The following is a 21,254-nucleotide window of genomic DNA, read 5'->3' on the forward strand; positions in this document are numbered from 1 at the left end:
TTTTCTTTCAAAAAAAATAGACGGTTAGGAAAAAATAAATAATTCCGTGAAAGTCTCAAGCGAGAGTATATCTAGTGATTTTTTTCACTTTTTATGGGTCTTTATTACTTTAACCCTTATGTAACCCTAATATGCCGACTATCACAGGCTGCAAAACTACGTCTCAACAACAATGGTTACAATTGCAGCAGATTTTTATTTACCTGATGACTGTTGGGAATCAGTCTTCAAATTCTTCAACGATGACGACCACAACAACCGTCGCTGCTTGAAGACTCTCGCGGGCGTTTCCAAACAGTTTCTCTCTATCACAAACCGTCTCCGATTCTCTTTAAAAATCTGCAATCCAACCCTATATTTCTTCCCTCTTCTCCTCCAAAGGTTCACAAAACTTGTCTCCATTGACCTCTCGTGCTATCAGGGTGACCTCGACAAACCTATTTACCAGATAGCTCGCTTTCCATTGAAACTGACGTCACTCAATCTCTCCAACCATGGTATCCTTCACAATCATGCGATGAGAACTTTCTCCAAAAACATTACAACCTTAACCTCTCTCACATATTCCAACATTCATTTTCTCCGTAACAACACTAACCTAATCCTTCAAAAAAACACCAACCTAATCCTCATCGCCAATTGCTTCCCTAATTTGCAATTTCTTGATTTGAACCATTGTAATGACATACCGGAAGAAGGTATTGTTTATGTTTTAAGGACATGTTATAAAATTAGTCATTTGAACTTAGCCTGGTGCTCAAATGTGAAGATACGTGAAATGAACTTTAAAGTTCCCAAATTGGAGGAGTTGAACTTGTCACATACAAGAGTTGATGATGAAACACTCCATGTCATCTCAAAGAGTTGTTGTCGGCTTTTGAAGCTGTCAGTTGAAAGTTGTTGTTATGTCACAGAAAAGGGAGTGAATCATGTGGTAATGAACTGTACGCAACTTAGAGAGATCAATTTGGGGTATTGTCGTAACGTGAATGCTAATATTGTGGGCAAAATGATACTTTCAAGACCATCGTTGAGAAAGATAAAACCTCCACCTGGTTATCGTTTTATTGACAAAAATTTTGAACTCTGAAATGTAAGATGTTTTCGGTTTTTAAATTTACTTCTCTGAGAATGTACTTTACTTTCTAATGTGTATTTGCTGATCGGTTTGTGCTTGATAATTTCCTACGTTATTAGGTAAGATTTTCATATAATGTAGTACAATCTAATGGGAGCAGCTTGGTGTTATAAATAGATACTAGATTTAAGTTGTATTGATTTTCATTGCTTAGCCTTGAATTATATTTCATGCATAAGGTTCTTGTGTCTATTACACGGTTGAGAATTATTAGAGATACATAGTTTAGTTACAAGGAGTACTAGTCCTATTAGTATATATAGGTGTAACCTCCCCATAAGTGGGTTAACTCTCTCATATTGTAACATTTCATTTTCCATCAATAGAAAGAATTCACAAGCTTTTCTCTCCTTCATCAATGGATGCCATGTTTCATAACATGGTATCAGAGCATATTTGGTATCCGCCTTGAAGGATATTTTCCGCTGCATTTTCTCTGTTTTCTTTTTCTTTCCTATTCTAGAATTTTTTTTTCTCTCTTCACTTTCTCGAGAAAATCCATTCAATTTTCTCTGTTTTCTTTTTCGTCATTCTGGATCGGATTTGTCTTACCTTATCTCAATTTCATCCAATTTCTTTGATTCAATCCTTTTTCTGTGGCTTCTCATCAACGATTTTGCTCTTAATTCGGCTAGATCTCGTTTTGATCACTTTCCCCTAAATTCTAGGTTTCGCGTTCTGTTTTTTGTTCAATGTTCATCTAATTTCATGTGCGATTCACAATTCATGTTCAATTCGATTTTCAATTTTGTGTTTTCGCAATTCAGTTTCGATTTTCGGTTACTTCGACCACATCGTGTTTTCCTCTGTTTGTTCTACTTTGTCCTGGTAGTTTTGGTTCAATTTCATGCGTGATTCAAAAGTCTTGATCGAATTATTACTCGATCGCAATTTCCAGTTTCGATTCCAATTCTTGATTCGAATTCGTCTTGCGACTCATCTTTAACATATTTTTCGATTCAAGTCGGAGTCGTTTTCGCATCGATTCTCTGCATCGTTGATATTCCAACTTCTTCCTGGTTTTAAAGTTGTGTCGTATTGACTATTCAGTCTTCAAAAACGTGTTGTGTCGACATTGCAGTATGTGACTATATTGCTCACTAGGTGTTTGTGGAAAGTCCTCGCTGATTTTTTTTTTTGGTGTTGCATTCAGTTTTCCAACACTGGTTATTGGTGTTTGTTCTGTATAGTTGCGCATACATCATGGTATAATTGTGGGGGAACTCCTAGCTACTGGATTTACTCTCTTACAAGGAGATGTGCAACATTGCAGAGTTTGTGTACTACAGTTTGGTATTGGTGCTGGTTTAGAATCCATGACAACTAATCCAATGGCATGGATGCTAAACGTGGTGGTACTGATGGGTTCATTCATTGTTGGAGGGCTGTTGAAGGTTTGCCCCATCTGTTTGAGCTTAGAAGCTCACAACCCAATAAGAATATTGAGGTTCGACTTTGGGGTCATGATGGTTCGGTTACTTCACTTGCTTTAGATTTGAGAAGGATTTATAGTGGCTCTTCCTTGCATTTGGTTTTTCTTGTCTCGGCTCGGCATAGGAGGGCATCACTTTTATCTTTGGAACCTTGGTCTTGCATATGACCTCCTTCCATTGTAGACTATGGCTCTTCCTTGCACTTCTTTTTGGATATAATCATTGATTTTGGATATCCTTGTTCTTCTTGTCTTGTGCTTATTTCTTGAGTTCTTGAGAACTCTTGATGGTTAAGCGTTGTGCCTTAATTGGCTTTGTTGATATTGGCTTCTACCGGATGGTGGTTAAGCGTTGCTTTGATGCTCCTTCCTTCCATTGGTTCAACCTTGAGTTGTGGTTGCTTCTTGTTGGATGAGCACTTGTTTGATATTTTTCTTAGCCGATGTATTTCCGGCATCTTTCCTTGTATTTTCTCATTTCAAGTTGGATGTGTTTTTGAACACCTTCCAACTTGAGGGGGACTATTAGAGATACATAGTTTAGTTACAAGGAATACTAGTCCTATTAGTATATATAGGTGTAACCTCCCCATAAGTGGGTTAACTCTCTCATATTGTAACATTTCATTTTCCATCAATAGAAAGAATTCACAAGCTTTTCTCTCCTTCATCAATGGATGCCATGTTTCATAACAAGACTCAAATGAGTTAGTTAGACTTCTAGTTAGGAAGTTAGTTCCTTAACTGAATTAGTTAGGGATCTGTTACCCAATACACTTGTTTCACTATTGTATATAAGCTTAACCCTTTGTATTCTTCATTGATTGAATCAGTTTAATCAAGTATCTTTGATTCTTCCTTCTCTGTTTTCTCTCCATAAACTGTGAGAATCCTTGAATCATATAATGGTATCAGTAGTTTTCTATGCATTTCTTGCTATTTCTTTCATCATGGTGCGCAACAACCACAATTCCTATGTTCATCCAAATGAGAATCTGGCGATTTCTATTGTCACAAAGCAATTGAATCCTAACAACTATCATTCTTGGGCGCGTTTGATGCGCAAATCTCTCATCGGCAAGAACAAATTCAAGTTTGTTGATGGTTTGATTCCGGTTCCCGATTCCTTTGATCCGTCGTATGACGCGTGGGAACTATGGAAATGGAATAATATTGTTCATTCCTGGATTATCAATTCTGTTTCGCCGTTGACTGCTCAGAGCATCATCTACAAGGATCTTGTCTCTGATGCGTGGAATAACCTCAAGGAACATTTTTCTCGTGTCGATCGCATTCGTGTTGCCGATCTGAAATATGAGCTCTGTCACTTGAAGCAAGAATCACTTTCGGTTATTGACTTTTTCACTGAGATGAGTGTTCTATTGGATGAATTGGGAAATTATCGTCCAATTTCTAATTGCACATGTCACGTTCGTTGTTCTTGTGTTGCGATTCGCAATGATAAGGTCTCAGATTCTATTGATCAATCCATTGCCTCCTACTACTACTGTTTTCTCTATGGTACTTGGGCATGAGCACCGGAATGGCTTAGGTGTTTCTCAAGAGGAGCCATCTTCCATTGATAATTTTGCTAACGGAAGGAGGTTTTCTGGTAAAGGTAAAGGTAGACAATGCATTGTCTGCAGCAAGCAAGGTCACACTATTGACATAAGCAATGGTGTTAATCTTATTCTACAATTTGAATTATTGATTATCCCTTCCATTTTGTTAGAGACCTGAGAAAATATTATTAGATGCTTATTGGCTCATTTCAAGTTCAAGATTAGAAGTTAGGATATGTGCTTGAATAGTGGTAGTCCCTGTTTTATCTCATATGGCAAATTAATGTCCAAAACTAATTGACACTTAATTCAAAGTTTGACTCTATTTTGAGAAAATGAGTGAATAAAAGCAGGCAATGAAGACTTTAAACTATGAGACTCGTTACTTTCACGGGGTAATGAATGGTCCATTTTCTGCTACTTCCGTTCCTTTCCGTTGAGGTTGTCCACATATTCAAAGTTTTTTTATTTGTCCTTTGGTAAGTGCTTTATTTATTGTGCAGAAATACTATTCAACACAAAAGTCTGTGTTGAAGCTGTGTGATTTTTCAGTTGTGATCTATGAGTGGCAGTGTATAAAAATAAAGTTCTGTTAAGTGGTGTTGAAGAGGAAAATAGATGCTCAGTGTGTTTCTCCTTTTTTATATTTGGTACTTCATTTTAATTTCTTTTGTTAAATTGTACTTAACGTGCTCCATGAATGTGAAGCACACTGATGGTTTATAAATAGAATTAAAGATGGTTTTGGTATGATCTAATTCACCTTGAAAATAGAATTTCCCGAGTGGTAACTGCGGCATGGTCTGTAGAGACTCAATTGAACCTGAAGGGTTATACTGAATGGTATTATCACTAGGACAATTTTACTAAGCTTCACATATTTGTAGGTCATCGTGATTCGTATCTGTCAATTAATTCAACTTGTCAAGATGTTAGTGTGATGAAGGAATAGTCAATTTTATTGGTCTGATAGTGATAACATGTTTTGGCATATATCACTTGATTCGAAATATGGTATCAGAAAACTATTAAAGAAACTATACTACCGAATTTGTAAAAAGAATGTCTAAAGTTTAAGACACTTCAAAAGTTCTGATAAACTGAGATTTTGCCAAAATGAAATGGTTGTTTTAGAATCTCAAAAGCATCTATATGCACCAGGAACTATGTATCCTTAAGGCACTTCAAAAGTTTCACTATATTTTTATGCCTTAGTGATCCAAGGGTTTGAACTTCTTATATAAATAGACTCTCCATCCTTTATTGATCATAGCTTCTTTACTGCAATAACATTTTCATTTTCATTTACCTTTTTTTATTTTCATTTTCAAAAACATTTTGTACTTTCCTTTTCTATATCAAACTCTATTTTTTAATAGATTTTTTTTTTCTTCTGTTGGTTAGTTTTTCATAAAACCCTTTGTTTTTGTTGCAGGAATGTTTAAAAGCATAATATTAATTTGCTCAACATCTGTCTTGAAGAGATAAGCCATTCTGAATACTTATCAGTTTCTTGTTACATATACAAGCTTTATACTCGCAAGGTTGTAGCCAAAGTTCTAATCATGAAGCTAGAGAAGACTTACTAAAGGTTTCCTAAAAGCTCGATTTATTATAACAAATTACATTCCATCCCTCCATGGTTTATGGGAAACATATACAAATTCACATTCATGTGAATCAGTACTATTGTTTGACCCGATTAACCTTGGATTACCATTTTCTTACTTATAAAGTTCTGTATTCGCTTATCTAGGATACGTGATTATTCTAATATTGATCGAAAAGATACATTATTATTCCTAATTCGTAACATTTTCAATGTTTTGTGCAATTCCTCTACTAATTAATTTATGTCCTGTACATTATACTAATTATATTTATATTAAGGGTAAACACAATCATTGGCTTTCTCCAACATGGTTTTTAATGCGGAAAGAGATAATTATGGCATGCCATGGCATGAGGAAGATTGCTATTGTAGCTTGCCAACTGATTTAATTGATTCAACTTACTGCTACGCATGCGTTATGGTGTCGGGGCCGTGCATCATATATGAAAAAACTATTTCTCGTAAACATTGAAATGCAGGGAAGGAATTCTTGAAGCTTATAATACAATGATGGAGAATACATTTTATTCCATTGTTTTCCACTTATGGCGTGCTTTTTTGATATTTATATATTCAAACAAGAATATATAAACGTCCTATACCCAGATTCCTAAGATATATTGACACCGTATCTCTATCCAAAATCTTAAGTCGTTGAACTAACCACTCACACTTGAATTTCAAGAGCTATTGCACTTTTAATTAAATAAAAGACAAAATGGACCTGATGTAAATACCAAGTCCAAATGAGAATTTCGAGTGAACCAGAAAGATTCTCCAGTACCAGGAAAAACATAATACAACCGTTGATGAGTTGGGTTTAAGAGCTCAATTTTAAATGTACTTTTTGTGTTCTGTCATGGCTAAAACATTATGCACCGTTCATCTTTTATTATACGATGATGATTGATGCAATTCAATTACATGGTTAATGAGTATCATGTATATTTTGAACAAAATGATTTTGACACACAACACAGTTGATTTTATTCGTCACATGGTGAAGTCAAGACAAATATATGGTTAATAAATATGGAAAGGTGCAGTAACTCATTGACTATCGATTGAATGTAATCAACCATGTATTTAAACTATATTAATCATGGAAAATAAATGAATATTGTAATTTGTTGGTAATTACACTTTTAAGCACAATTGTTCTGAAAGCTTCCTGAATGGAATAGAATCTCTTTCACCGTCATTGTTCCAACTCCACAAGGTTAATCTCACTGGTCATTATTACATCAACAATCAATCGCTTTTCCACTTGTTCAAAAACTTTAAGCTTCTCGAAGAGGCCATCATATTTGACTGTCATAAAATAACCAATGCCGGTATAGCTTCTGCTCTCCCTGAGACACCAACAATGAGGTCTTTATCCTTTACTAATTATTGGAAGTACAACAAATGTGCAACCTTGTTTACACTCCTTAGGAACTTCCCTTCACTTAATGAGATTAGAATGGAAGACACAGGTAAATGGGAAAAAAGTGTACAAAATTCTAATTCTTTGATGGATTTTGTTGTAATCCCTCAATTAAAGTCTCTCTATTTGGCTAGCAATTATTGGTTAAGAGATGAAAGCACCAAACTGTTTTCTTCCATTTTTTCCAATTTGAAACTACTTGATTTGAGATATTGCAATAACACATCTGAAGAAGGTATTTGTCAATATTTAAGATGTTCTAAGATTACACATTTGAATTTGGCACATTGTTCAAGAATGGAGCTCCGTGGAATGAACTTTGAAGCTCCCAAACTAGAGGTGTTGAACTTGTCACGTATAAGGGTTGATGTTGTAACACTTTATGTGATCTCAATAATTTGTCATGGGCTTTTGCAACTGTTACTGAGAAATTGTTTTAATGTCACAGAGAGAGGAGTGAAACATGTGGTAGGAAACTGCACACAACTGAGAGTGATCGATTTTAGAAACTGTTATAACGTGCATCCTAATGTTGTTGCCTCAATGATATTTTCATTACCAATGTTGATAGGATAATTGTTCCACCTCACTATCGTTGCAGTGACAGAAAGAAAGAACCCTTCTTTGCTAGTATTCTGAAACCACTCTGCTGAAGTTGTAATTTGTTTTCCGATAAATACTATGTGTATACGCACATTTTATTATTTTTTGTTGTCATTTATTTTCATTTAGTTGATTCTGATTCTTGGAGTCTCTCATTTTACTATTCTTGTCGTCATTTATTTTTTCAGTTGGTGCTAATGTTTAAAGATGTTGCTGATCTAAATTAGTGCGGTCTTGTTCATATTATTAGATGTTTTTCATATATTCGATGGCAGGCATTCACAATTTATTTGAAGACATTTTCAACTGTGATGTGGTTTTGTTGAACTGTGAGTCAGGATACATTTTGGGGTTTAGGATGTTACAACACCAGCCCCCCCCCCCCCCCCCCCCATTTTATTTGTTTTTTATTTTTTTTATTTATTGTTTTAATAACTTTAGCTATTCCCCTAACTTGTAAATAAAGCTTCTTGTATTTTTTGGAACCTTGAAAAATTCAAACCATTACACAACCTACAATTGTCTTTTGGAACCTTGAAAATTTCGGCTTGAATCAATTCACAAAGAATTATAAAGAAAGTGTTTTATTGTGTTTTTGAGAGGAGAGTATGGTGAAAAGTAATGAATGAATTCATAGGTTAGAAATAATTATGGGAAGTTATATTTATAGGTGGATGGTTTTAGAACAAAGGAAAGTTGATTTTTAGTGAAAAACGAGTATGAATTGATTCAAAGAAAGTGTCAATCAATTCAAGGACTAAAATGTGTTATGGGAATCGTTTGAAAATTGAATTGATTAGGATGAAGATTGAATCGATTCGATGAACTTTCTATATGAAGAATGAGTCGATTCAAATTGTGTCATACATTATTTGAATCGATTCTAAAGTGCCTTAAAACTCCCTTTTTGCACTGAATCGATTCAAGCTGTTCTTTGTGAGATTTTAACCAATTCACAATGTAAAAGTGTATAAAAATAGTTTAAAAACACGTTAAGACCCTACATTTTGTAAAATATGATTTCCACCTCAAAGTTGGTTCAAAACATGAGTTTTGCAAAAGTTTTATGCATGCAAAAAAATGTTTATGCAAGGTGAGAATAAGTCCTAAATTTAGAGGAACAAAATACAATCTAAAACTATTCTAGAAAAGGAGACATCGGTCAAAACCTAAGATAAAGTATTAGAAACTACAACATCGCTCCAAGGTCGGTTTCTCGTTTTTGTTCTCATACCAAACAAGGTAGATTTCACTTCCAATGATTATTTATCAGGTTTCCACTTACTTAGATTAGAATCATTGAAATTCTAACTGGTTACATGAAAAATAATGTGCTATAATCCTTCCCCATGGAACTATTAATTTAGAGTTAATTTTATTTTATCTTTTTTTATGACACAAGATTTTACCATTTTCTAAACAGAACATTGGATATAGTTAACAAAAGAGTACGTACTACTGTGCTATACATGCAGTAATATTAAAGACTATATACGGAAAAGTTACGTACTTGGATTATGATTTTGTTTATTTATGAGCAGAGAAGGTCACAGTGCAAGGAAGGATGCACACCTTAACAATTATTTGAAAGTAGCGATTTTCTATCAAAGTTCTCAGATATGTTTTTCAACAGAAAAAAGGTAACAAAAGTAATCAGTTAGAAATGTTGGAAGGGCCATTCCATAGGGATGGCATAGTTCCATGATGCATAGGCGACGGCCTCTCTTCTGATGACACCAAGTTAGGTAATCTGCTGATATTAGAAGAGCACAAGTAAGTGTTACTGTTGTTGTCAATGTCAAAAACCCCTGCAATTCCCTCTTGAGGGTATTTCAATTCAACTTCTTCGTCTTCGTTAGATGAATTCAGATTTCTCTGCATTAGTTCTCTAAACATTGAGGATTTTAGTAGAAGTCCTAATGCTGTTGGTGAATCTGGTTTGCTGCAAGGACTTAAAGGGGTCATCAAAGAGTTGAAAGACGGTTGCTTCTTCGTATTTTCAACTTGCAAAAGCTTTTCTGGATTGATTGTAGATTTTGATGCATCCGTGTTTCCTCTTGTTTGAATAAAATTAGTGGCTGCAAAGGGTTGCGGTTCAGTGTTTGATTTTTGTTCTTGCGAAGTTGTAGGATTAGGTCCTGGCCTTAACCATCTTATGTAAGTGCTCAAGTCAAAGTTTGTAACTGCATTTATGCCTCGGTATTCAATTGCTGCGATATCATATGCGCGAGCCGCCTCTTCTTGTGTACCTTTATAGAGATAGTCATTGATCACATCAGTTACCTGAGAACCTTAGGTTTACTATAGTTGAAAAACCACACAGTCACTACCGTGAACAAATTTCAACCGTTAGATTAATATCAAACAACACATTTTACGATTTTACTTCATGGTGTTTTGAGCGCATCAAATCTGAATCCGGTGTCTAAGTTAACGGTGAGGAAAACTCACCGTAGGTCCCAAGGTAGAGGTACTTGTTGCCGAACACTCTTCCGATCCTTGCTTCCCATCTTCCATTGTGATGGTGCCTGCAGTAAGTTTTCATATTTACAGTATTAGCATTGAGCAATATTTTTTTGTTAGACCAACATGCAGAGTTCGATTGCACGAGATAGAAAAATATTTTACCTTGCTACTCCTCTATATTTTGATACACCTCTAGAAAAGCCACTACTCCTCCTATAGTAAAAAATGAAAAGGATATATAACATGAAAGGTATCAAAAAATTTCATGACATATTTCTTGAAGAAAATGGATTTACCTTCTCAATGAAGCAAGATACTCTTCTTTGGTCATATTTATCATTATCTCTATTTCTTTCTCATAGTCAGGTACCTGCAAAAACATGACAGTTTGAGGTATGGGCAACAATTTAAAAAATAAAAACACCTGTGAATAGAAAATACTATCAAAATAACTAATATATTAACATTTTACTATAAAAAGGATCGTAAAATAAAACACTATAGTTCAAGTACTAGAGAGTAACATACAGGAAAATTTGTAAACGTCGACGTTCCCCAGTATTTGAGTGCAGCCAAATCATAAGCTCTAGCAGCAGCTTCTTCATCATTATAAGCTCCTGATAAAAACCAATAGTGAAACAAAAGGTTAATTTCTACTCAGTTAAATTAAGAGAAACTATTGTTGGAATCAAATAGTTGAAGTACTTACCCAAATATACTGCTCCATATCAGCAAAGCAGCAAATCCACATTCACAAACAGAACCACAATGCAATGAACAAGGTATTAGCAAATAAAACAACTCAAAATAAATGGAAAATATTAATAAACTAGGAGCAAAGATCACATGCAAGAGCAATAAATGACAGGAAATGTTAAGAGTCTCACGTTCGATATGACATATGATATGAAAATGTGTTCATAAGTTGGGGAAAGTCCTTATCTTATAAACCAGTTTTGTAAGGATTAAGTTCGGCCAAACCAAATTCGAAGAGAAAATAGAGCAGTGAAATTTTATCACAGGTTATTAAGGGCTCGAAAGCTATGGTTAGTAGTCATTCGTTCTCACTAAATCATGTTTATATTTGATCAGGATATAAAAAGCATTAAGAACAATTGAATTGAATAAAAACTAGAAATTCATTAATAAGTAATAGAGTTTCACAGCAACATATGATCAATTAGGGTTACATAGATTCATCTCTGACCTAATCTCTAAGAGATTTAGCTACTCATAATTGAGTTTACAAATAGCATAATCAATAATGGAATCAAAACATACATGAACTGATAGAAGGTTGAAGAAATCGCCCTCCTAGCCGTCTTTAGGTCTCAAAATCGCACTTTTCTCCAATTCGTAACCCTGGTCTTCAGTTTGAGTGCAGTATTTATAGAAGTTTTTGGGCCTGACCCAGCAAAATCGCGCCGCGCCTTGTTAATTGGCGTGCCGCGATTTCACTCAAACAAAGATGTTGCAATTTCCTTTCCAAAATCGCAGCACGGCTTAATGAATGGCGCAACACGATTTGGCCTGGCATAACTTCAGTTTTTCAGCTTTTTGCACTACAGAACAGTATAAATTGCATGAGAACTCTATCAAAATGTCACAATAAGTCCTAAAAATTACGTAATGACAACATGTCATCACAACCCCAAACTTAAACCATTCCTTGTCCTCAAGGAATTTGCTTGCAACAGTGACAAACGACAGTAAAATAACAAATACCTGATCAAGTAATACCACCAAAAAGTTCAATCACCTTACTAGCTAAAGATGAGCTAGTTTGACTTGTTCGCATCCACCAATTCACAACTCCACGCAACAATTTGAATAGGGTTCACAGTCGACATGCAATCTACATATTACCATACGCTTGAAAAGTTTCTAAACGTCAATCAAAATCAATGTCAATGCACACTTTGAGGTCTTTAAGGGTTATAACGGGGCTTAGGTGAAGGTGGGATAATATTTGGATAAGTAGGCTACACAAAATTTGAGTTAGGCATTCCTACGGAAGTTAAAGCACATCATTCAATCCCTCATTCATTCACCTTATGAAACAACAATCAATGCAAAGGTACTAGAGAATATTTTTAACATTAGGGACAATCGAGTTTGATTTTACTCGGATTTTCAATGTTTTGTCCCTTTTTCATCATTCAATTTCATTTTTTCTCTCTTTTTTTTTTGATACACCATTTTTGTGTGTATTTTTCATGATAAAGTTCATTCTTTGTTCTCCTATTCTCCAGTACCCCCACCCCAAACTTAATTGGTTGCAAATTCCAATAGCAACCCCAAACTTAATCTTTAGCAACATTCTACAATGCCTAACTCAGAAAAAACAATGAGGGACAAGTCCTAAAATAAGCTTGTAATGTAGTTTGTCACCGAACAAAAAGTTCTAATCCTACCGGCTCAAATTGGCTAAGAAATGGATAATATATAACAATTAAAATCAGGGTAGGCTTCAAAAGGCTCACAGGACCAAGCACTTTTGCCTCAGTGTGCTAATGACAAAGATCAATCAACAATAGAGAAAAGTCGCAAGTTCTAGAAATGTAGTTGCATGGAAATTCTAATATATGTAAATTGAAAAACAAAATTTGGCAATGAACCTTATGGCTGAGATTTCTGGGAGTTGTGACTACCTATCTTTACTGTCGTACACTTCGCCTTTGAAATACCAAGTCACTCCTCCTTTTGAACTTTTGGAATATCACTTTGATCAAACATTTGTTACTAAATTGTAAAGAGTCAACTAACAAACAAATTCATCAATAATAAACAAGTGCAAATTTATCACAAAAGGGGAAATAAGTTGTTTACGGACTTTTGACATTGAAGGGTGATGACAGTCCGTCATTCCACATTTTTAGAGTCTTTTTATGATATTTTTATAGCATTTAGAGAGTCAATTACTTGTAATTCATGGTGAAATCAGATTAAAACAGGAACAAGAGCCCAAAGGAAGAAATTGAGAAAAAGAGGAAAAAATGTGAAGAATCGTGCCACGTTTGCTCTAATCGTGGCACGTTGCAAGGATGTGGAATTCACTGATGCGTTCTGGAAATTTCGTGGCACGATGAACCACAAACGTGCCACGATGGTTAAATTAAGTTGTTGCCACGTATGATTAATTGGATGACACATGAACAAGTGTTTTGCTTGAATTAGGTGGTGTGAATATAAAACAAAGATTAGCAAGTAAATGGGCTTGGAGCAAAAGAAAAGAAACATAACATCCTTAGCTTGTGGAGAAAGAAAAGCAACTAGGTCACATGCTATATATATAAGAAGCTAGCCGCAGGAGGGAGTCATTCACGTTGGGAGCCGCACAAGTGGATCACGTTTTTGGGAACAAGGAGAAGGCACGCAACACAAGGCAGCATGAATAAAGAGGAATAGACTAAGGAACACGCTGGAATCAAAGAATTCTCTAGCAACATCTTAACTTGGTTATTTCTATTTCTCATGTTATTTATGTTCTCCATGTGTAGCTAATTTCCTTTGATTGAGCCATGATGAACCTATTGTAATATATGAATCAATAGTTGAAACTCTCTTTATTATCAATGTTATTCAGTCTTTATTCAGAATTATTTGTGTTCATTGCTTTTCATATGATTGTTTGTAGACTATTAACCCTAGCTTCTTGCAATTACATGAATTGATCTTAGGAATTGAATGACTACTAGCCCTAGCTTTTAATCCTGAAATAATAATTTTGTTTAACTCAACACTAGGAACCTAGAGATAGGAAATTGAGAGTTATGACATATAAATTAACGTTCCAACATAGCTTCCGCAGTTATTCAATCTGGTTAAGAGATTAATAGGGTTATAACTTAGGAAAGGGTTTTGAGTCAAGAGATTGATCAAAACCACTTAGTTAATTTGTCGTAAAGATTGAATAGCAATTGAGAGTAAAGAGAGGTAAACTAGTCATATAAAGCAATAGCGGATTCACTGGCTTAATCATTTGTTTTCTATATAACTTCCAACCATTTTTATTTACTTGCAATTTATTATTTTTTGCACTTAATCCAACTGCCTAGGGCAACCCTATAAATTTAATACATCCTAAATTTTAACGTCTTTGCCGAGTAGAAATTGAAACAGTCCCTGTGGATACAAACTTATAAATTTTATTACTTCGATAGTTTTTGGTACACTTGCCAGATTTCTATCAAAGGGAAAATAAAAACAGAATGAATCGAAAACAAAGTAAATCTAGTGGGTTGCCTCCACTCAACACTTCTTTATCGTCACTAGCTTGACTGCTAAGGATCCTTAGAGGTCCTTCAGAATGAGTCCCACCCTTTCTTCTGGTAGGTCGCCACCTAGATATGGTTTAACTCTTTGTCCATTCACTTTGAAACTTCGATCTCCTTCAGGTGTCACTAGTTCGACAGCTCTATATGGTGACACACTTTTGACCAAGAATGGTCCAGACCATTTTGACTTGAGCTTCCCAGGAAACAACTTCAACCTGGAATTATACAACAAAACTAGTTGTCCACAGTTAATATCCCTAGACACTAAATTTTTGTCATGATACCTTTTTGTCCTGGCTTTATAGGTGAGCACATTTTCATACGCTCTAAGCCTCATCTCCTCAAGTTCATTAAGTTTCAAAAGTCTTTTCTTACCAGCGGCTACTTGATCAAAATTTAAGGCCTTAATGGCCCAATAAGCTTTATGTTCTAGCTCGACTGGAAGATGACATGCCTTCCCATAGACTAACTGATAGGGTGAAAACCCAAGATGTGTCTTAAAGGCTGTCCTATATGCCCACAGTGTGTCATCTAATTTCCTAGACCAATCTTTCCTATTTGACACAACTGTCATCTCCAAAATTTGTTTCAGCTGTCGGTTTGAAACCTCTACTTGACCACTAGTTTGTGGGTGATAGGGAGTTGCAACTTTGTGCTTAATGTTATACCTTTTTAGCACATTTTCAAGGAAATTATTGCAAAAATGCTTCCCCCCATCACTGATCAATACTCTAGGGGTTCCAAACCTAGTGAAAATATTCTTTTGAAGGAAGTTGACAGCAGTGTTTGCATCATTAGCAACACAAGGTATCGCTTCAACCCACTTTGTTACATAATCAACACAAACTAGAATATGGAGATAAGAGTGAGAGGAAGGGAATGGTCCCATAAAATCAATACCCCAACAATCAAATGGTTCAACTTCAATGATTCCTTTTAGGGGCATTTCATTTCTCTTTGATATGTTACCTGTCCTTTGGCATCTGTCACATCTTGTGACAAAGCCGTGGCAATCCTTGAAAAGGGTGGGCCACCAGAATCCACTTTGCAAAACTTTTGCAGCTGTTCTTTCTCCACTATGGTGGCCTCCATAAGCTGAGCTATGGCAGTGCCACCTGATACTATGTGTTTCCTCACCTGCAACACAACGTCTAATCGAACCGTCAGTACCTACCTTAAACAGATAAGGATCATCCCACAAGTAATGGTTCGCATCTTTGAAAAACTTTTTCCTCTGAGGATAGGTCATATCATCAGGAACTATGTTACCAGCCTTAAAGTTCGCCATGTCAGCAAACCAGGGCCTTTCCCCAATAGCAAACAGCTGTTCATCGGGGAACTCGGCCTTGATGGCCTTCTCCTTCTTTGTCACCTCATCATTCTCCAGCCTTGAGAGGTGATCAGCTACCACGCTCTCGACTCCCTTCTTGTCACGAATCTCAAGATCAAATTCTTGCAATAATAGGATCCACCTCAATAGTCGAGGCTTTGAATCCCCTTTAGTCAAGAGATATTTAAGAGCTGCATGATCTGTAAAAACAATGACTTTGGAGCCTATTAGATAAGAACGAAATTTTTCCAATGCAAAGATTACAGCAAGCAATTCCTTTTCAGTTGTGGAATAGTTAACTTGATTTTCATTTAAAACCTTGCTTGCATAGTAAATTGCATGGAAAAATTTGTTCTTGCGTTGGCCTAGGACTGCACCAACAACATAATCACTTGCATCACACATAAGTTCAAAAGGTAAATCCCAATCGGGTGCAATGATTATTGGTGGAGTCACCAACTTGTTTTTAATCAAAGAGAAAGCATTTAGACATTTAGAATCAAAATTAAACTCGTTTTCTTTGACCAAGAGGTTACAGAGGGGTTTGGAAATTTTAGAAAAGTCTTTTATGAAACGCCGATAGAAACCGGCATGCCCCAAGAAACTCCTTACTCCTTTGACATTAACATGTGGGGGAAGTTTCTCTATAACCTCTATCTTAGCTTGGTCCACCTCAATGCCTTTAGCACTTATCTTATGCCCCAAAACTATACCTTCAGTTACCATAAAATGACATTTTTCCCAATTCAAAACAAGGTTAGTTTCGGTGCATCTTTTAAGTACAACATTTAAATGGAACAAGCAGTGATCAAAAGACTTACTAAAAACAGAAAAGTCGTCCATAAATACCTCAATGTTCTTCTCTATCATATTAGAGAAGATGGAGAGCATACACCTTTGAAAGGTCATCGGTGCATTACACAGCCCAAAGGGCATCCTTCGATAAGCAAACACACCGAATGGGCAAGTGAAGGCAGTCTTTTCTTGATCTTCCAGAGCCACTGCAATTTGATTGTACCCCGAATACCCATCCAAGAAGCAATAAAAGCCTTGGCTAGCCAATCTCTCAATCATTTGATCCATGAATGGTAATGGGAAGTGGTCCTTTCTTGTTGCGGTATTCAACCTCCGGTAGTCTATACACATTCTCCAACCAGTGACGGTACGAGTGGGTATCAATTCATTTTTTTCATTAGCCACCACCGTCATTCCTCCTTTCTTAGGCACCACATGAACTGGACTTACCCATGAGCTATCTGAGATAGGGTAGATCATACATGCATCTAGTAATTTCAGCACCTCTTTCTTCACTACTTCCTTCATTGTTGGGTTAAGCCTCCTTTGAGGTTGAACCACTGGTTTGTATTCAGCCTCCATGTGTATTTTGTGCATGCAATAAGCTGGACTAATGCCCTTCAAATCAGAAATGTTCCACCCCAAAGCTCCTTGATTGTCTCTTAACACCCTCATTAATTTTTCTTCTTCCAAAGGTGTCAAGGTATTGCTGATGATTACTGGTTTAGAGGCATCTTTGGTGAGAAAAACATATTTTAAGTGAGGAGGGAGTTCTTTTAACTCTGGATTTTTCTCTCCTTCTCCACTCAAAATAGGAACATCCACAGAGTGCTTACCCATTAATTCTTCAATTTTTACCGGTCCCAACTCTTGCTTGCTTGCTTTAAGTTGCTTGACACAATCACTTACTTCAAGATCTTCATCAGCATCACAACTTGCTATAGAATTCATAATTGCACGTTCATGGGGTTGTGTTGGTTGAGGTTCACAAGAGTCATCTTCAACTATTTCTTCAACAACGTCAATCCGGTAACACTTTGGATTTTCATCCTAGTGCTTCATTGCCTCAAATATATTAAACACGACTTGCTCCTTATGGAATCTCAACACTAGCTCTCCTTTCTCAATATCAATCAAAGCACGACCAGTTGCAAGGAAAGGTCTTCCTAGAATGAGTGACATTTCTTCATCTTCAGCTATATCTAAGATCACAAACTCTGCCGGAAACACCAAATCATTAACTTTGACGAGCACATCTTCAAGCACACCAAAAGGATAAGAGACTGACCGATCAGCTAAAGTAATGGTCATTCTTGTTGGTTTTGGTTCCCCACACTTAAGCTTCTTCATCATTGAAAGAGGCATCAAGTTGATACTTGCTCCCAAATCACATAAAGCTCTACCAATGTCTACCGGTCAAATGGAACAAGGGATAGTAAAAGCACCAGGATCCTTCAACTTAGGTGGCAACTTCTTTTGGAGAATAGCACTACAATTCTCTGAAAGTGCTATGTTCTCATCATCCTTAAGCTTCCTTCTTTTAGTCAACAAGTCTTTCATGAACTTAGCATACAACGGCATTTGATCGAGAGCTTCACCGAAAGGAATATTCACCTGAAGTTGTGAGAAAAGTTGCATGAACTTCTTGAATTGACCTTCATCATTTTCTTTCTTCTTGGCTAAGTGAGGGTATGGAAGCTTCACATATGATGGAATAACTTGTGGTTTATCTCCATCTTTCAAGATTTGACTCTTCGACTTCCTCAAGATTGAATCCTCATCTATTAACTTCTCACTTTTTTCCCCCTCTATTTTTTTCTTCCTTTCGTTTTCAACTCTTCCATGATCATTTTCTTTTTCAACTACACCCTCATTATTCTTTTCAACTTCACCATCTTCCTCTATCTCAACTACTACATCATCAACCTTCTTTAGAGCTTTTGGAACTAAAGGTGTCAAAACCTTTTTGCTCCTCAATTCAATAGCATTACAAGACTCGTTCTTAGGGTTGTCTTTAGTGTTACCTGAGAATCCGCCTTTGTTTTGTTCAGCCAATTGCTTAGCTAATTGCCCCAATTGAGTTTCAAGCATCTTCCTGGAAGCTTCATTGTTCTTTCTTTCAGCTTCTTGACTCTTCTTCATCTCTTCAAAGTTGCCTTGAGTCATCTTCATAAAGTTCATCATAGTTTCCTCAAGAGCTGAAGGCTTTCTTTGTTGTTGTCGTGGAGGAGCAAGCATCCGAGAGTTCAAAGCGTTGTTATTTGAGTAGCTTAGATTGGGATGCTTGTTGATTCCTAGAGTGTAGTATTGATTTTGCCTCTGATATCCTCCCATGTAGTTAGCTTCCTCACTAGATCCTTCTGGTACACATTCACCATTGGGATGTTCTTCACCACATAAGTCACACTTGATTGCAGCTACTTGTTGTTGCTTGTGAGCCAAAGTGAAGCCTTGAAACTCCTTAGTTAGAGCCTCTATTTGCTTGTTCATGGCTGTTTGGTTGGCGAAGATAGCAGTTTGTTCACTCACCCCAAACACTCCTCTTTCTTTCTTCTTAGCTTCAACACGATACTCATTTCCAGCCATGTTTTCTATTAAAACTTGGAATTCATGATCAGTTTTGCTCTTGAGACTACCTCCCGCGGAAGCATCTAAGGACATCCTAGTGTTTGGCGTTACCCCCTCTGTGAAGATTTGGAGGTATTGTTTCTCCGTGAATTCATGATTAGGGCATCTCTTAAGAAGCAAGTTGAATTGCTCCCATGCATCATATAATGACTCATTCTCCCCTTGCTTGAAGTTAGAGATCTCGATCTTCTTTTCCCAATATTTAGACATAGGGAAATATTTCTCTAAGAACTTCAGCTCTAATTCTTCCCATGTTTGGACAGTCCCGTTGGGTATTGTTAGCAACCAATCTTTTGCTCTTCCTGTCAAGGTGAAAGGAAATAGCCTTAGTTTCTTTTGTGCTTCAGTCACGGTGGCTGGTTGCACACAAAACTCACAAGTTTCAGCAAAACGGCTAAAGTGTTCATGTGGACTCATAGCTTCAGTCCCATCGAATTGTTTGTCCCTCAAACCGTTGAGAACGGTGGTCTTGATGTCAAAAGCAACGGGGTTAGCTGGTTGAAAAGTGTGGGTCAGTAGACCGTTATGAGTTGCTAACCCGTAGTCTCCTAGCTTAGGTCTCGGTGGTACTTGGTCTCCCATGATAGCAGATTTAGGAGAAGCAGATGTTTCAGATTCAAGAGAGATTTGCTCCGGTATTTGTTCTCGAACACCCGGTGGAACGGAATGAGACAACCTTTGCAACCGGGCAGCTTTCCGGAGTTGTCTAGCAGTCCTTTCAATTTCTGGATTGAATTCGAGATCGTCGGAGCTCACCTTACCTCGCATAAACAGCAAAATACCTTAGTAGCACTGCACAATACAAAGTAATCAAATGAATACTGAAACACAAAAATAAAAAAAAACAGAAAATTAAATTGCAGAAATCCTAAATTATAACGTAATTGCCTTGTTGAAATAATTCAATAGTCCCCGGCAACGGCACCAAAAACTTGATAGACGATTGGCAAGTGTACCAAATACTATCGAAGTAGTAAAAATATCGATCCCACGAGGACTGTTTTTAACTTCAATAATTCAATTGCGTTATAGAAATAGGATGTGTAAAGTTTATTTTGGTTTGCCAGTAGGCAGTAGATTTGGTTTGATTTTATGAAACCAAATAAAAGAAAATAGATTTGATTAAGAAAATATGGAGAGAGATGAGATCAGGTCTGTCGAATCCTTTATGTTTCCCCTAATTGGTTACTGAACCTATTATTACTAATGATTCTCTAGTTTCACGATAGTTAACAAATTAGCCCTAATCAATCCCTTGAGTTAGGACCCTCTTCTTAAACTACAGCCCCTAATTCCTTAGGTGGTCTAATAATCCTTGAAGGTTTTATGAACGTTAACCTAATATCACTAACAAACGACTATCCATTCCTAGACTAACCATGTTTATTAGAACAATTCAATTAGGTCTAAGTCGAAAGCTATGGTCAGTAGTCATTTGTTCTCACTAAATCATGTTTATATTTGATCAGGATATAAAAAGCATTAAGAACAATTGAATTGAATAAAAACTAGAAATTCATTAATAAGTAATAGAGTTTCACAGCAACATATGATCAATTAGGGTTACATAGATTCATCTCTGACCTAATCTCTAAGAGATTTAGCTACTCATAATTGAGTTTACAAATAGCATAATCAATAGTGGAATCAAAACATACATGAACTGATAGAAGGTTGAAGAAATCGCCCTCCTAGCCGTCTTTAGGTCTCAAAATCGCACTTTTCTGTCTCCGATTCGTAACCCTGGTCTTCAGTTTGAGTGCAGTATTTATAGAAGTTTTTGGGCCTGACCCAGCAAAATCGCGTCGTGCCTTGTTAATTGGCGTGCCGCGATTTCACTCAAACATAGATGTTGTAATTTCCTTTCCAAAATCGCAGCACAGCTTAATGAATGGCGCAACACGATTTGGCCTGGCATAACTTCAGTTTTTCAGCTTTTTGCACTCCAGAACAGTATAAATTGCATGAGAACTCTATCAAAATGT

At 36.3% G+C, this 21,254-nt stretch overlaps 2 protein-coding genes across 2 annotated transcripts; one reads left to right on the top strand and one right to left on the bottom strand.

Moving 5' to 3' along the window:
- Window positions 1–3,475: 3,475 nt before the first annotated feature.
- On the top strand, window positions 3,476–4,105 carry LOC146899603 (uncharacterized). Its single transcript, XM_085736817.1, has one exon. It carries the CDS (start codon window positions 3,476–3,478, stop codon window positions 4,103–4,105), a length of 630 nt encoding a protein of 209 aa, XP_085592943.1.
- Window positions 4,106–9,426: 5,321 nt separating this feature from the next.
- On the bottom strand, window positions 9,427–20,037 carry LOC146899604 (uncharacterized). Its single transcript, XM_085736818.1, has 7 exons — window positions 19,722–20,037; window positions 10,949–10,969; window positions 10,768–10,856; window positions 10,536–10,609; window positions 10,402–10,452; window positions 10,225–10,301; window positions 9,427–10,022 (listed from the first exon to the last, which is right to left on the bottom strand). The coding sequence occupies exons 1-7, from the start codon at window positions 20,035–20,037 to the stop codon at window positions 9,427–9,429; spliced, it is 1,224 nt and encodes a 407-aa protein (XP_085592944.1).
- Between the last annotated feature and the right edge of the window lie 1,217 nt (window positions 20,038–21,254).

The sequence above is a fragment of the Medicago sativa genome, chromosome 8 (assembly GCF_051527215.1).
Source record: "Medicago sativa cultivar Bolivia chromosome 8, Bolivia_mono, whole genome shotgun sequence".
Classification (NCBI taxonomy): Eukaryota; Viridiplantae; Streptophyta; class Magnoliopsida; order Fabales; family Fabaceae; genus Medicago; species Medicago sativa.